The sequence below is a fragment of the Diadema antillarum genome, unplaced genomic scaffold, assembly GCF_040938485.1.
Source record: "Diadema antillarum isolate AM-2024a unplaced genomic scaffold, OU_Dant_1.0 scf00000061, whole genome shotgun sequence".
Lineage (NCBI taxonomy): Eukaryota > Metazoa > Echinodermata > Echinoidea > Diadematoida > Diadematidae > Diadema > Diadema antillarum.
In genome coordinates this window covers 69,309-86,472 of record NW_027270950.1, presented here as the reverse complement: position 1 = coordinate 86,472, position 17,164 = coordinate 69,309, and the positions used below count along the sequence as shown (strand labels likewise).

General features: G+C 37.7%; 1 protein-coding gene across 1 annotated transcript in view; it reads left to right on the top strand.

Moving 5' to 3' along the window:
* LOC139716112 (gamma-aminobutyric acid type B receptor subunit 1-like) overlaps positions 1–11,017 on the top strand; it is a 47,410-nt gene extending 36,393 nt beyond the window's left edge. The window contains exons 8-18 of the mRNA XM_071627669.1: positions 1,539–1,645; positions 2,624–2,687; positions 3,205–3,294; positions 3,938–4,088; positions 4,545–4,677; positions 5,260–5,370; positions 7,681–7,803; positions 8,516–8,630; positions 8,971–9,188; positions 9,785–9,901; positions 10,601–11,017. Coding sequence (XP_071483770.1) covers positions 1,539–1,645; positions 2,624–2,687; positions 3,205–3,294; positions 3,938–4,088; positions 4,545–4,677; positions 5,260–5,370; positions 7,681–7,803; positions 8,516–8,630; positions 8,971–9,188; positions 9,785–9,901; positions 10,601–11,017 — 1,646 coding nt within the window. The remainder of the gene's footprint in view (positions 1–1,538; positions 1,646–2,623; positions 2,688–3,204; positions 3,295–3,937; positions 4,089–4,544; positions 4,678–5,259; positions 5,371–7,680; positions 7,804–8,515; positions 8,631–8,970; positions 9,189–9,784; positions 9,902–10,600) is intronic.
* The last annotated feature ends 6,147 nt before the right edge of the window (positions 11,018–17,164 follow it).

Below are 17,164 nucleotides of genomic sequence, written 5' to 3'. Positions count from 1 at the left end.
CAAGTTTTACATCTCCCTAGTTGTCCCTTGTCACTGCTCTGTCACGTTTGTCATCCATATTTGATGTGTTGTTATCACCGATGAAATAACACTATGAAAATAACGATCCTTGATTTGGTGTGAATAAACTCGATGGCAACAGAAGGTCCGAAATATCAGATTAGAAAAAAAAGCTTGAAAAGAATGATAAGAAGAAATGGACTCTTTTATCGGCAAAACAGTCTTGTAGTCCTTTTCCTCTTTATTCTTTTTATTCCTCTCTCTCTCTCTCTCTCTCTCTCTCTTTCTCTCTATCTATCTATCTGAATTTTATTCATTTCCATCTCCACATGTAAAGATAATGGACTGTGTGGGCAGATGGAAAGATCTGTAAATACTTTTGATAACATCGTTTTGTAATCGTTATAAAAATCACAATCAGAATTTCTTTCCTTGTTATACTGAAGCCCTTGGTCTCCACAGAGTATAGTCATCTCCAGATTTCGTTCTATCTTACTAGATGGTTTGATTCCAGCATTTTATCAACAAAAACAACAACAACAACAACAACTACTACTACTACTACTACTACTACTACTACTACTACTACTTCTACTACTGCTACTACTACTACTACTACTACTACTACTATATACTACTACTGCTACTACTACTACTACTACTAAAGAAATCCGCAAACTTCTTTTTCCTCAGACCAAAGGTTAATTCTAAACAAAGTAATAAAAGAGGTTCATGTGATTAAAACAAAAAAAAGTCCGGAATCTCGGGTAAACCTCGTATTTCCTTTTTAGTCCATGTTGTATCCATGTTGAATTTAGTAGATGAAAAGATTTGTACTGACTTTTGATATTGTTGTTTTCTAATCGTTAGAATAATTCTTTTCTGAGACTCCCCTGTCTCTTGATCTTAGAATTATGTCATCTCCAGATTGATTCCAGCCTTTTTCAACAACAACAAAAAAATAGGCCTACATACAAACATACAAAAACAAAAAACAAAAAACTCAAAATAAGCGAACAAGATATATGTGTCTTTTCTCAGCCTTAAAGTTCATTCGAAACAAAAATTAAAGAACCTGTGATATAAAAAAGAATGAAGTCCAGAATCTTGAATGAACCTCCGAGCGTGCTGAGTTCTTACTTCGTCCATCTTGTTTCAGCTGAAATGTTAAATTTAGTGAATGCCATGGAAGAATTAGTTCAAAGCTGAAAAGCAAATTACCATGGAAACGGGCAGAACCAATATAGTCTGAACGGGGAACAGAATAATCTCATTTTGACCCAATTCTAAGTCCCTAATGCACGTAGGGCGAATGAAAGGATAACACGATAAAACTATCGCCATTCATTAAACGCGAGTGAGAACGTGTGACGTGTTAATTCCATTGCTGAAAACGGCCTCTAAAAACACATCGGTTCTCCATTAATGGTGATTCGACGAAATCAAGAAAAAAAAAACACCACATAATTTAAGGCAGTGGTTGGTTCATCAACCTTCTGATTTGTTAACGCTTATTGATCCCATCTCTTCATTAAAAGGTCCGGCAAATGACACCGATGAATTGCACGAGTTTTCCTACACCAACTCTGAACTGAAGGACGCGTTCATGAATAGTCTCTACAATCTGAGATTCGAGGGATTTTCCGTAAGTACACTGTTTCTTAATGTCTCTCCCTCACTTTCACTCGCTGTAAATCATGCAATATGCGGGGGGGGGGGGGGGGGAATGCCAAGAATACACGCATATTCACAGAAGTATATGATATACTGTACGTATACACAATGGTGTCACATACCAACCTCTTATAATATTCCCTCGTATGATGAGATCTATGAGTTAGATTCTAACCAGTATACATCTGTCATTTTGTCCATGTCATAAGGTCGCCTCAACAGCACAGTCATGTGCTCCATTTTGTTTTCTTTCAAACAACATGGTCGTTGTAGAAATGTCTCTAACAGCTTCCTGGACTATGGATGCTAAAGATATACAGATGCAAATAAAAGAAAGCAAAACAAAACAAAAAAGCGTTTTCCATTAGAACACTAAAAGTATGTACAAAGCCCTCCCCCCCCCGTCTTTGCTTTGTTCAGAATTACAAATATTCTAATGTTTATTTCATGTAACATGCATTCAATTATTATCAGTCTATACCTTGCTATGATAACACCAGGCGTTTTCACATCAGCCCGATGTTTCGAAATAGCGCGCTTTTTTCTGACTTGGGAAATTGGAAAATATCTCGAGCTTGGACTTTTATCGGGCTGATGTGAAAACGCCTACTGGTGGTCTAACTGTAGAGTGATGTCCATTCATGAATAATGCAACAACGATAATAAAGTCATTGCCTTTTCTCTTACAAAGATGTGTTATGCAAGATTTTAATGTGTTGTTATTTTTTGTTGTTATTATTATCATATCTATCACTACATTGCCATTTTTATCACAATTAATTGTTTTATTTTCATCAGTTATGATGTAGCCATTGATTTTGTAGCTATTGTTCTTGTTATCATCTACATCATCCTAGTTATTGTCAAGTACACGTATGTATCTTCGTTATCAATGTTTCAATCGTAGTGACTATTATTGCTGCTCATTTTTTTTTTCGCTGCTGCTCAGGGCTCAGTAAGTTTCACAGACACTGGAGACAGAGAGGGACTCATCGAAATTCGTCAAGTGAGAGGTAAACACACTTTACGGATTTTATCGATTTCTGTACGATTGAATGTCGTTAGGGTAATTACAATTTTCCCATATTGACAATATTTGATAATATAATGAAATAGCTTCATTGAAAGCTTGGCACTTCACAGGAACCTTACTTACTAACAAACGTAACAATCATCAGTTATCCTCTTGTACCTTTTCTCTCCCTCTCTTTTTTTTGTCTCTCTCTCCCTGTCTCTCCGTCTCTCCGTCTCTCCGTCTCTCCGTCTCTCCGTCTGTGATATATAATATGGATGTTGTGTTCAAATAGAGAAAGACAGGCAGATTGATAGGTATTTACCAATGTTTACAATTCTTCAATTCTTCCCAGTTAATGCCCAGTTAGTTGGTTTATCGCCGTCCAGCTATGTCACAACATTTAGCGGGGAGTGCTTTCTTTCCGTTTTGGAAATCATGCTCCTTCTTATGCCATTTTTTTCTCTTTTCCATTTTTAAAATCTAAATTTTTATTCGTGTCTTTTCTGTTCTTACAGAGGAGAGCGAAAGAGTGGTTGGTCTCTACGCTTTTCAGCAGGACGACTTGGCCGGTTCAGAGCTGAATATCACCGGCTTACAGTGGGCGGGTAAGTGTCGTCAGCAAGACACAAGAAAATCACGGCTAAAAGAATTTGACTTGTTCCGTCTCTGTACAGAGTAGCCCAACAACTGCAAGATGTGCATAACATGCTAAAGAGCGGCAAGATACTCAGGGCCTCACGATGAAATAAAATGAAATGAAATGAAATGGAATGATTGTCGAGGTATAGCTGCAGAAATATTCGTCCTTTCCCAACTTGAACAACTGACTTTGTCCATAACATATTTCTATAACTATATCTAAAAAATTACGAATATTGATATTAACAACAACTGATTTTTATAAGTCAACCTTTCCACATTCCATGCCCTTTCGCTTTCTTGGACCCGGAAAGTCAAGAAGGTGAGATATCATAATTCGGTTCTTCGTAACTATTTGGACGCGAGACGAAAAGGTCGAGAAGGCGAAGAAATTGTTCGTCTATTCTGTGGCACGTATAGGGAATAGGCAAAGCTTGAACCTCGGACCTGTTCATTGAGAAAATACAGTGCGGAATGCCTGACGTAAGATGGAGACGCTGATACTCTTGGGAAGTCATAAACACTTGGTATAGATTTGTTTCATGGATGTTAGTTGTTTGTCTTCGTAAATTTTATCTTGATTATCTTTTTTCTGAATAAAAATTGCAGGTGATGGTCCGCCCAAAGACCAGACGACAGAAGAAATAGTGTTTGCCACCATTCCTCGGCTGTATCTGTACGTGTTTGGAGCTCTGTGTGTGGCGGGAATCCTCTTCGTCGTCTGCTGCTTCACAGTGACTGTCCTCTACTGGGATCGATCGTAAGCGTTGCCATAGTGACGCTCAAAGCTGCAGTCAATCAGAGTGTTTTAGAATAAAACTAGAAATCGCTTTGTCTGTATAGCATCATCTTGACTGAATGAGATATGGAACAGAATCTTCGATAATTTTCATTTTATGAAGATTTTGTTAAGGTTCATTGGGTGCTGATTGTTGAACTGTCAGTGGATATGATTGATGTAAGAATGATTAAAGGACACGATGAAAGGTAGTCATGGTAATGACGAAGATGATGATGGTGATAAGGTGATAATGATGATGATGATGATAATGATGATGATGATGATGATGATGATGATGATGATGATGATAATGATGGTGATGATGATGATGATGATGATAATGATGATGATGATGATGATGATGATATCAGTGGAGAGAGGATACAGTGGATGGGTAAGATTTGAACTAAAAATCCTTTTACGCTTGCACACTAGAGCCTTTTCCCGCGCCTCGGCCCCATTTCTCGTCATCGGTCAAATCGGCTGTGTGGGCATGTACGTGTCCATCTTCCTCATGGGCGTCGGCAGCGACGTAATCGGAGCTGACAACCAGGTCATACTCTGCACGGTAAAGGCAATGTCGTCATCCCTGTCGTACATCGAAAATAATAAGTCATTACTATGGGAGTTCAGAAATTGCGAATGGTTCATTTCTTTTGCCAGAGTTACCGATTGGTTACGAATCAAATCTCAACTGTTACATGTAGATGAACTATATTCGATAATCAGCTGTAGTTCTGCTTTAAATAAGTCACAACTAGAATGGCTATACATTATTCACTTTGAATCTAGAAAACAAAACTGTCGTGCAAGACACTACTTTTGTTTGCAACGCCGTTTAAGATAATGCAAGCTTCATGTTGTTCTTGTTAGTAGGGACGAGTAATAACTCCTACAAATAATTCCATTATACATGTGTACGATTAATTGCCATAGAATTGTTTATCTCGGCTGCTTTATTGCAGCTCAAGATTCGAAAGTTATCAGTGGCTGTGATATATTTTTGATAAGTTGCTAAATTCAAATGTATCAATTCTTAATCTATGAGTGGTAATTTTAACTGGAGCATGAATAGAATGTTTCGTGATGAATTTCGTGACTTTCGGTACGGAACGATTTCGTTTCATCGCTTTCACCGCTCCATTCCCAGGTGAGAGCATGGACGATGACGCTGAGTTTCTGCTTAGCGTATGGCGCCCTCTTCGCCAAGATTTACAGAGCCCACAAACTGCTGGTCATGAAAGCGAACTTGTGGAAACCGGTAAGATACCCGGGGGGGGGGGGGCAGGAACAGTGGCGTATCTAGGGGGGAGCAAGGGGGGCACGTGCCCCGGGCGCCACTCCTTGGGGGCGCAAAAACGAAAAAAAGGAGAAGAAGAAGAAAAGAAAAGAAGAAGAAGAAAAAAAAACTCACGGGGGGGGGGGGAGGAGGGAGAATGGTGGGGGGCAGAAAACCAAATCAAACAAGATAAAAACAAAACATGATGATGACACGGACATAATGACAATGTTTATTGTGTTCACACAAGAATTCCATGTTCTGTCAGCTGAAATACAAAAATTTTCGGCTCGCTCGCTGCGCTCGCTCGCCAAACTTTATATAAAAAAAGAAGGTAAGAACAAAACGTGATGATGACGCGGTAAAATGACAATGTATATTGTGTTCACACGTCATTTTATATCTTGCAGGCAATATGTTTCACGGAGCAGCGGCTGCAATTTCTTTCGTTTTGAAGCTATTGCCAATTGGATCAAAAGAAGGCGCCAACGGTTTCGAACATACAGGGGGGGGGGCAGAAAAAATCAAGCAAGATAAGAACAAAACGTAATGATGACGCGGAAATATACAATTTCGGCTCACTCGCTCGTACAATTTAGAGTATTTTTCTTCAGTCTACAGTTTGTTGGTATAAATTGTTATCTATAAGGCCGTCACTATATCTTGATTAGAATTGTGAGATTTTATACGCAAAAAAATGACAAGAATTACATGTTTTGTAAGATGAAGTACAAAAATTTTCGGCTCGCTCGCTGCGCTCGCTCGCCAAGATTTATCCAAAAAAAAGAGAAGAAGATGAGAACAAATCGTGATGATGACGCGGAAATATACAAATTTTGGCTCACTCGCGCTCACTAATTTAGAGTATTTTTTTAAGTCCTCAGTTTGTTGGTATAAATTTATCTATAAGGCCGTCACTATATCTTGATTAGAATTGTAAGATTTGATGAGCAAAAAATGACGAGAATTCTATGTTTTGTAAGCTGAAACATAAAAATTTTCGGCTCGCTCGCTGCGCTCGCTCGCCAAAATTTATCAAAATTCATTACATTTATATCACCCTCAAAAGACTCCTTTTAAGTGCTTGAAAAAGCATATCATGTGGACTTTGTTTAAAGTCCCTACGGTACCGGGATGAGGTTGGGGTTGAACACTTTTTCAGAAATTAGGGGCGCAATTTTCGCGCTTGCCCCGGGCGCCGTTTTCCCTAGATACGCCACTGGGCAGGAACTTCGTGCATTTGTGTTATATTTTACAACTCTTGTTTCATTTAAAAGCTTCTTGACTAACGTCTTTTGGGTTGATGTCACTGATGAAAGTTACCAAGGATGTATTTTTTTAGGGGGGGATGCTAGCATGTGATGCACCATCCGTTGGAAAACTTCTTCTATAATAGTCATTACCTTACGACAGGACGCTTACTCCCATACAGTAGGATGCCGTGGAAATGAATGTAATAATGTAATATTAATGATGTAATGAGACATTTCAATGGTGTTTGTAATACCATTGCCATTGAGCGTGAAAAAGAGTATGGGTAAAAATGGCATCAAAATCATTTCTCTATCTTCTTTGTGGGTTGCACTTGGTGACAAATGTGATTTCATGAGAAATCCATCTCATCTTAAATGACCTTTAAACAGAGCTGAGACACCAATACAAATAAAGTTTTTCGATCTCTTTTTTTTTTCTAGTGGGAATCATAATCAATACGCTTCACTATCTAGCCGGTACCCCCATCTCCATCCAACAAATCATTTAACACTCAAAAGATTCACTACTTTTCTTCTCATCAAAAGTACAATGTACCCTGCATGCTTTTTTATCTACTTATCATATTCACATCTCGTTCATTATTGCGCGTATGTCAGTATGTGGTACTGGTTTTGTTGGAGATGGAGAAAAAAAAAATCTAAACTTGCAATTGAATTTAAACCTGAGCTCTTGGCTAACCGATGGGTAAACATGTTAGTTGGGAGAATTCATGAGTTTTTCCCCGTCACACGAACAAGGAATATACGTGGCACCTTGATTGTTCATGAGATGGTCGAGATGGTTGTCAGTTGATTCGATTGTTGTCTGTTCGTCACGTGTTCGTGCTAGTTCTACGACAGAGTCAACCACACTTTACAAAATTGAGCAGCAATTCAAGAAACATTCCTATTGAATACCAGTATGACCAGTCGAAATAGTTGAGAGTCGAGTTACTTGAGATGTGAGATGAGATTTGCCTCTAAATCAGAATTTTGAATCATCATCTTGTTTTTTATTTGTGTTGGCGTTACAATGCAGGGTACTCACCTACCGTTGATGATTCGGTCGTTGATGTCGCTGGTGATCGTCTGTCTCGTCGTGCTCATCGTCTGGACCGTAGGGTTTCCGATCCAGCGAGAAGTTCTCACAGCTTGGAATGAAGTAATGCATTAATATCACAGGCACTGTCAGGGCTGGCAAGTCAAACTTTCCCGAGGGTGTCTAGCCCTGGTTTTACACAGCTGATTTCTTCTATTCAATATTTTGATAAGGCCATTCAAATAAAGTTGAAAGCATTCGGTATTTTTCGTGTCTCGAATCACAAGACCCCGCAGTTGGAACTATACACAAACCTAGATTAACTTATCTTTTTGATGCAGAGCCATTTAGTAAAACAAACGATATCATTAAATAGAAAGCGGTAATATATATTGCAAGCAATATTCAAAAATATCATGCATTTCTCTGTTTTTTCCTAATTGTTGAAAACGATTGGACGATAAAATATGATGCTAATTGTTAAAAACCAACCTTTTAGAAAATAGAATTACCCTTCTAAAGATATTATGTGCACACTCTGTCTCCAGTGTGGAATATCATAATTATGAAGGGTTTTATTGCAAAATGAGCTAAGCGTCATTTTTAAGCATTTCAAAGTAAGTCAATCATCAGATCCATTAATTATACCTCACTTGTGACATAACAAGAAATATTCTAGAAGTTATGCTTAAAAGTATCCTGCATTTTCTTATTATTATCTTTGTTTTTAGCAGTTTTAATCACAAATATTTCAACTTGACAAAAATGGAGTTAGCTCATTTCGCGAAAAAAAAACTCTTCATGTGTCGTTTTAATTTGCTTGTATTCTTTGCAGTACAACGAGGACGAAAATACGCGCTATTTCTACAAAGTGGAATACTGTCTGCGTGGTATGGGAGTCTATTTCGCTGGTGCCCTCATGGGTTTTCTTGGCCTGGCTTTGCTGCTTGGTGAGAGAACAAGCAAACTTGTCATTCTCTTTGAAACATTTGTAGCTGACAATTTTTGATATACCAAGAATTCATATAGCGCAGTAACGAAGAAAACACCATCACATTTGTAGGATTTTAGAGCCTATAACACATTAATGAAATCACTTTAGACAGTATGCTTTATTTCAATCAATTAATTCTTGAGTCGAGTTGTTTTTATTGCAGCCAGTTGACAATCAGTTCCAGGACAGTTCTTGTTCAATGACACCAATCGCAGGAACCGAGTTTAAACCTTGTTGTGTTGTAGGAGTGCTGAGAGTAGGCGCCTAAAGTTCCACCATCTTTTTTTCTGGCTCAGGTGCCTTTCTGTCCTACGAGACGAGGTCAATGACCATCATCACCCTCAACGACACGTTCGTCACCGGCATCGCCTCATACTGCTCCGTCACCTTCAGCGTGGTCAGCGCCCCGCTCGCCTTCATCATGAGCAACAATCCCCCTGTCTGCTTCCCGACCGTGGCCGCCCTGGCCTGGCTCGGAGTCAGCCTCGTGCTCATCATTGTCTACACTCCAAAGGTTGGTTGAGAGTAGTTTTCCCTCTCCTCCTCCTCCTCCTCCTCCTCCTCCTCCTCCTCCTCCTTCTCATCATCATCATTATCATCATCATCATCTCATCATCACCATCATCGTCATTTTTTCCTCTGGCATTTCATCGTCATTTTTTTTCCTGCTTCATCTCAACCTTTTGTTCTGTCTCTTTGTTCATTACTGCTCCGTCTCCTCGTTGAATTGTGTTTTACGATTGACATGACTCTCTCGATCTGTTCTTTTATTTATCCTTGTCTATTTACCTCCATCTTTCTGTTTCAGATCATCCTGATGTCCTTTATTTGTTTTTATTAACGCGATTAATTTAAACTCAACAGCAAAAATATCCAATTCCTGAATATTAATTCAATTTCCATATTCCTCAAGTTCCATGCACTCCGTGATACCTGGGGGCAGAAGCGAAACTCTCAGAAAAGGTTCTTTTATCCATCCATTTCTATTCATCTCCATCTTTCTATTTCATATCATCCAAATTTGTTTTTATTAACGCCATCAATTTAAACTCAACAGCCAAGACGTACAATTCCAAAATATTAATTTCATTTCCATAATTATTCCTCAAGTTCCATGCACTCCGTGATTCCTGGGGGCAGAAGCGAAGCTCTCAGATGAGGTCGATTCAGGAGATCTACGACGAGGAGGTTGATGAGGAGACCAAACTCAGACACAAGATCGACGAGGTTGGTTCTAACTCCCTTCTTTCTGCTCCTTCCTCTAAAAGACTCTCATGAAGACACGTGGCTTAAAGCGTTACAGTAAACTTATTAATTCAATTCTATTTGATTTTCAATATCACGTAAAAAATGATAGTATAACTTATAACCTGATGTTGCCAGGGCTACACAATGTGCTGAGGAGCACGCACCTTAAAACCACAGATTCGTGTGTACTGGGTTGAAGATTAACCAACTTTATGTTTAATCAACTTCAACAATTTAATCACAGCAAATGTAATTTTATATCAAAGAGTTTTTGATTTTTTCCCCATTTTTTTCTTCTCATGAGGGGACTGCTTATTACAAGCTCTGCTTTTTAGCAGTCCCCTCCATTTCCAGCAATTTTGTTTCTGCCTTTACCATAATGATATAAAATTTATTTGTATCTTTGTTGATAATTTACCTCTGTCTTTAGCTCATTTCATCATGTTCCTCGCATTATTGTACTGATTTCCTGACATCTGTATAATAATACGAACATTTCATTGTATTCCTAATTATTTGTTTGTTGGAAATGAAATAAATCAACTTGAAACAACTTGAAAGAGTTACCTTCCCATTCTTTCACGGTGTTTTATTAAGAATTACCGTGTCTGAAAAAAAAAGAAGCTTTGATTCAGTTTTCCAAACTTTATCGAGCCTTTCACTCTGACGTATACACAGGTGGATCGGGACATTGAGGAGTTCAAGGCCGAGATTCAGCGGCGTAAAGCATTCGGCGGTCAGTCCCTCTCCCGTGGAGTCGGTCTCTGGTGCTTCGGCAGCTACCTCCAGCTCAACTTCGGTCACCGTAAGATTAAGGTGCCTTCTGTGCACACCCAGATGAGGAAGCCCACTGCTGGAGAGGGGACAGGTGGATTGGGGGAGTACGACAACCACGCCATGGATGCTTCCGACTGGGACCTCACGGCTAGGCAGAGGGGCAGGGTGGATTCTACCTCACCAAGGCGTAGGCCTCGAAGGGAAGGCGGAGCGGAGGAGGAGCAAGAGGACGAGAAAGATGAGGATGCGAATGGCGCCGCTGCTGATGGGCGTGGTCCTATTGCAATCAATTTCACCTCCAACTTAACCAAACTTTAAATATATAAGTTTATTGTGTGTGATGTATGCAGATAAACGTTAACATAATTATATGCATTGTATGGGGCACATTAAGTAAAGTCATAATTCCGCACATGTCGACTTATTATACTTGGTGTGATTACGTGAAGTTAGTGCTTATTTAAAATTTACAGGGTGTAGCAGACGTTTGTTTAGCGATAACGATCGAGTTGTGTTTGGTGGTAGTAATGGTGATGATGATGTGCAATTGCAACGCACAGTGATATGAGCACTTCGACGAATAGCGCCATGAGTATCTCTTTTCATAAAAGTCTAAAAGGTTATCATTTATTATCATTATTATCATTATCAGTATTATTATTAACATCGTTATTATCATAATGATGATAATAATAATGATTATTATTATCATAATTGTTGTTATTATTAAGTTAGCAACATTAAAAGCAAAGAGTTTATTGGCAAATACTCAATTGACATTATTCATAGTATGATTAATCAGAAAAGAGTATTAAATATCACGGGGGGGGGGAGGGGCAGGAAGAGATCTGGGATGTGAAATGGGTCGTAAGTTGTGGACTATGTTAATATTTATTGGTCTTGGCTTTTAACACAAATTATTTGACCGTTGCAAAATTTGTTGTAAGTGTAAAGGTATCCCACTAAGACTATCTCACTTTTAGGCTTTGTCAGGGTTCGTAAACAGCTGCAATCAAACAGATTTGATTGTCGCAAACAGTTTTTGTTGTTGCAAGGAAATTTTGAACATGTTCATGATGTCTTTGCGACAAGTTGCGACAAGAAAAAATGTTTGCGACAGAGAAAACTGTTTGCGGATTTGATTCCAATTGTTTACGAATCCTGGCGAAACCTAAGATTAGCTACGTTTGCAAACATTCGCCACTCAGTAAGATACCCCCTAATCTAAGGTAAAGACAAAGTTGTACATACCGACATATCACACGTGTGTTCTTGTGATTAAGTGTGTTCGATGTGGAGACTATACGTCTTGTTAATTTGAATACGTTCTTCTCCTCCCTCTCTCTCTTTCTTCCCCCCCCCCTCTTTCACTCTCTCTCTCTCTCTCTCTCTCTCTCTCTCTCTCTTTATCTCTATCTATCTATCTATTTATCTATCTATCTATGTGTTTATCTATCTATCTATATCTCTCTCAATCTTTCTTTAGTACCATTTCCTTTCTCTATTCATGAATTCTAGAGTAAAAGCCTAAATCGTGCTGGTATGGTACGAATTGTTTGAGCGATAGAGTTGTCAAACATTATGGATGTGTTTATGTCACGTGTTACACAATGTCTTTGCATCATTTCTCACTCAAAAGTAACGTAAATCATGCCTCAAAATCTCCTTTTTGTAAGTAAAATGCATCCTGTGAATAAGCACTGCCCATGCCATAAAATTGTACTAAGACATCAATAAGACATCAAAACAAAGGAAGTCATCTCTTATCACTTTCTCTAAGAGTAAAGCAGTACTATTGATATGAATTATTGTACATATTTTAATTTATACCCCCCCCCCATGAGACTTACAGTTGTCTTGATATTTCTGTCCCTCAAACTTTAAATGTATGCATGTATGTCCAAAATATAACAGGGCTTTTTGTGATGCCCTTAATCAATTGATTTCTGTTGAAAATAATAAGGCTTTTAAAGAAGAGATAAGGGAATGTCATTTTTTCCATTCTGCGATGGTGCATGATCCGCAATCTCAAACATATTGTTCTGTCAGTGTCAGTCTTTTTATCACATCTTCTTGATAAGGTATGTAGCTGTGATGCACAAATCTTGATGGTATGTATGTCAATAAACGTGGAATTCGTAGACTTCATTGAGCACAGCGTTTTGTGTGATATGTTCTCATGTTGTTTATATACGTTTGCTATTCTATCGTGAAAGGGATGATTGTCAATGATTAGTAAGATTTCATGCACTTATACACACATGACATATATCATAAACACACACACAGGCACCAACATGCATACAGTATGCATAGATAGATAGATAGATAGATAGATAGATAGAAAGATGGATAGATAGAAAATATAGATAGATAGATAGATAGATAGATAGATAGATATAGATAGATAGATAGATAGATAGATAGATAGATAGATAGATAGATAGATACACATAGATAGATAGAGAGAGAGAGAGATAGATAGGTAGATAGATAGATAGATAATTTCTAAGTATTAACCCCTAAGTATTTTATGCATGTTTCTGTCATACTAAAGAAGAAAATAAAGTTGTGTTGAGGAGGGAACCAAAAAAGCTTCAAATAATATGAGGAGCAAAATGATTATCCCAAGATCAAATTTTCATCGTCTTATGTTTCAAAAACATAATTGTGGATTTTTGTGATCACTGTTATTCATTGTACGTGCTTGTTTCCTCCCTGTACTTGCGTTTTATTTTCTAGTCCTTGATCAAAATTCCGAAATCATGTTGCATCAGTCATCCAGTTTTAAATTGTTCAATAATTATTCTTATGTTAACATGTGTGTCATCGAGTGTGAAAAGAAATATGTTAGTTTCTGCACTAAGGGATATCCGGCATAGATCTGTGAACGTTGTTGTCTAATTCCAAAGCTCCCCTAGATCGCAAAGCCCCTTAGGGTCAGAAAAATAGCCCTGTTTCTCATTGTTTCACAAACAAATTGCACTCCCTCACCCCCTTTTGCCTTTGCCTTAACAACGAAGCAAGAAACCCAGATACCAAACTCTTCTTATTGGTATCGATCTTTTACGTAAAGCAGTCCAAAGTATGCAATCGATAGAGCCCGTTTGTTCTCGTTTTAAACCCATAATTCACTGTCTTTCCGGACTAGAAACCAGTTCCATCAATTATTCAGTGACTGTTTTGTTGTAGATTTGAATAGGTCGTTAATACAGGTGGTCCATCTATGTGAGACAAACTTTTACCCCCTCTCCCCTTCCCCAGGACCCTTGGGTCGCTGGTGCAGTCAAGTGATGAAGTACTCCGCCAACCGGAATTCTTGCTCTTTAAATAGATGTCTCTAAGGTGTAGATTAAGGAGAAGTCTTCGACCGATTTGCTGTAAATTAAGAATACTAGCACCTCTAGAAATGTGTGTATAATCGAGAAGTCTTATCCCAAAGAAAAATCGCCAAGAATTGCATACGATAAATTATTCATGCACGTTCCGATGCAATTGACATAATATTACACATGAAACATTTTTTTTTGTGTGTGTGAATGTTTGATTTGGTTTCCAACGACTTTGAATCGACAGTTTTCTATCTTCAGGTTTGCAATGAAAGGTCAATGGCAGAATTTGGCTATCGTAGAGCTGTAGAATAGATTTTCAATTAATCAAAAGTGTATATCCCACACTTTCACTGAATAAAGAATTCCTAAGCGTCTATAATGAATCATGTACATGAAGATCTTAGAAATTTGAATTTGCAGGACTTAGTGAGCCATTCTATAAAGTGATGCTAGATAGATCCGAATTCGGGTTTGAACAACGGATGGATGCTTGAAAGATCTATTCTAGATTGTTCTATACACTGGCCAAAAAATAAATAAATGAATGAATAAATAAATATTCACTTGATCGAAAGTATTGATATGCACCCAAACTAGGTATTACTCTACCTGAAACTAATGTCATTAACAGTGAGAATACAGATTTGCTACAGGATTGTTTCAAAATAAAATGTGAAACAACTATATGGAAATTAATTTTTGCTGAAAATAGATATGACATCATAGCAAAATCCCATCTACTTTAGCGTGCTCTAAAAGATGACAGAACAGTCTAGTGAAAGCTGAGTTGCAGTGTCTGCTGAGTTTCAGGCGGATGCATGCAATGTGAGAAAAAGTGTTGATTCTTCGTATCACAAAAGTTAACGCATAGTGATCACATGAAATCCTACCTGTCTCACCTACAAACTTGTACATACGATCACCACCTCGTGAGAAGAATTACTTTCAACATACAGGCACACACACACACACACACACACACACACACACCTGTGAATGAGGGTGATGTTCGTTATTCCAAAGGTATATTAATCCGAAAATAAAATACACCTGTAAGTTTCGTTATTCTGAAGATTCGTTAATCCGAAAATGAAATGAGATCGGTTATTCCGTAACACACAAATTCCCTTTACCTGGATGTTTGTTAATCCGAAAATGAGAAAGGATTCACTTATCCAGAAATGGAAAAAGAAAAGTACGCACTAGCGAACCTTATTCTGTTTTTTTTTTTCGGATTATGGAACCTTCGGAATAACGAACTGTTACCGAGAACACTGTTTCACCTTACGGCAAAGAACAAACAAACAAACAAACAAACAAACGAAAACAATCACCCAGAATTCAACATCTTTGCATTCCAGTATGCTTAAAGGGATGGTACAGTATTGGTAGAGATGAGAATTGGGCTTTTAACTTTTTGCAAGGTACCAAGAAAACACTTATGAAATAGTACAGAGCATACCATTTTAAGAGGAATTCAAAGTTTATTTGATGAAAATTGGGTTTGGAATGACAGAAACATCCAAAAACAAAGTAAAACAAAGCGATCGTAATACAGTGTGGGTCCTACACTTATTAGAATCGCTCTGTTTTGGATATCTCAGCCATTTCAAAACCAATTTTCATCAAATAAACGTTGAATTCCTCATGGAATTACATGCTCTTTCATATTTCATAAAAGGTTTCTCATTATCTCACCTAAAAATGTTAGAAACCTGAAATCAGGTCTCAATCAAAACTACATATGTATGCGATCCCTTTAAAGGTAGAACACCAACAAATTCACATGAGAATAAAATTACCAAATCACTCACGATGCGATGCTCTTTACTGGTACAACAAAGATTTACAGTTATAGACGAAACTTTTTATCTAAAACAATCTGAACAATCTTTCAGCAACTTCCGTCACAATATGGATTTACTCCGATGTAAAACGCACATGGCATCCTTTTTCTTTAAATTCGATCATATTCCAGATTGTCCGAATCACGGCAAGACGCCCTTCTTTATAGAGTAAAATACAATACACAACAATGATAAACATAATATTGCACTTTATAGTTTTCATCGAAAGACACCGCATTTGAGCCACTTGTTGGGAGCTGACAACTGTAAATCAGTTAAGCTTATAATCATCGCAAGATGCAAAGTTGATTCTAACTTTCTAGCAACTGTATGGACTGTAGCTGACCCTTTTTAGTGCGTGTATTATGGTAATTGTAAAGCACTTATTGTGATTGATTATCATCAAATAGACAATATTTGGGCATCTGGTTGGGAGAATCCCATGTTTTGTAAACTAAATGGTTTTCATTTACATTGTAGGAATCATACCGTCTGACGCTGCAATACCAAATACTTAATGATTTTGCACCAGCTTTCATCTTCGCATCTTTGAAGATTTCATTAGTCATGTATTGTCCCAGAAGAAGAAAAAAATAGAAGAGGTAAGTGAGTAATGCCCGACGATTCAAACATTTCTCAGGTTTCCATGGAATTCGAATTATAAAGGCAAATTCATACGTGGTACATTATATTTCGAAGGAAGGGAACCTGGGAGCCTGCCATGTGCTATTTGTAATTCTCACACGATGAGGGCGATTGTAATATTTTCATTGATATGATAATCTATTATTATTATTATTATTATTATTATTGTTATTATCATTATCTTCATCATTATTACCATTATCCCACTGTGTGAGAAACACAGTTTGAACACAATGTGAGTCATGAATTCACAGTGTGAAACAAAGCATTACTATGTGAACACACTGTGAACACACTGTGAACACACTGTGTTCTTTTCAGTAGGGTATATTATATACTGTGAAAATTAAATCTGACAAAGCGCAGAACATCAAGTCCCATTGTTCACTAATTATGATTGACTCATTAATCTCTGTATCTTCTATCTATCTACAAAGCGGATAAGGTCATCGGGATGTCTTTAAAAAAGAAATCGCTGTCTGCCTATTTGATGAATGCATATTTGTTTTCTTATCTTGGAATAACTTTCAACGTTAGTAGCAAAGCACGCTTTTCCGGGACTTTTAAGTGCAATATTATATTGCACGGATAAAAATGAAAAAAAAAAAAAACAACAACGCATTAACATGCTGAAACAGTAT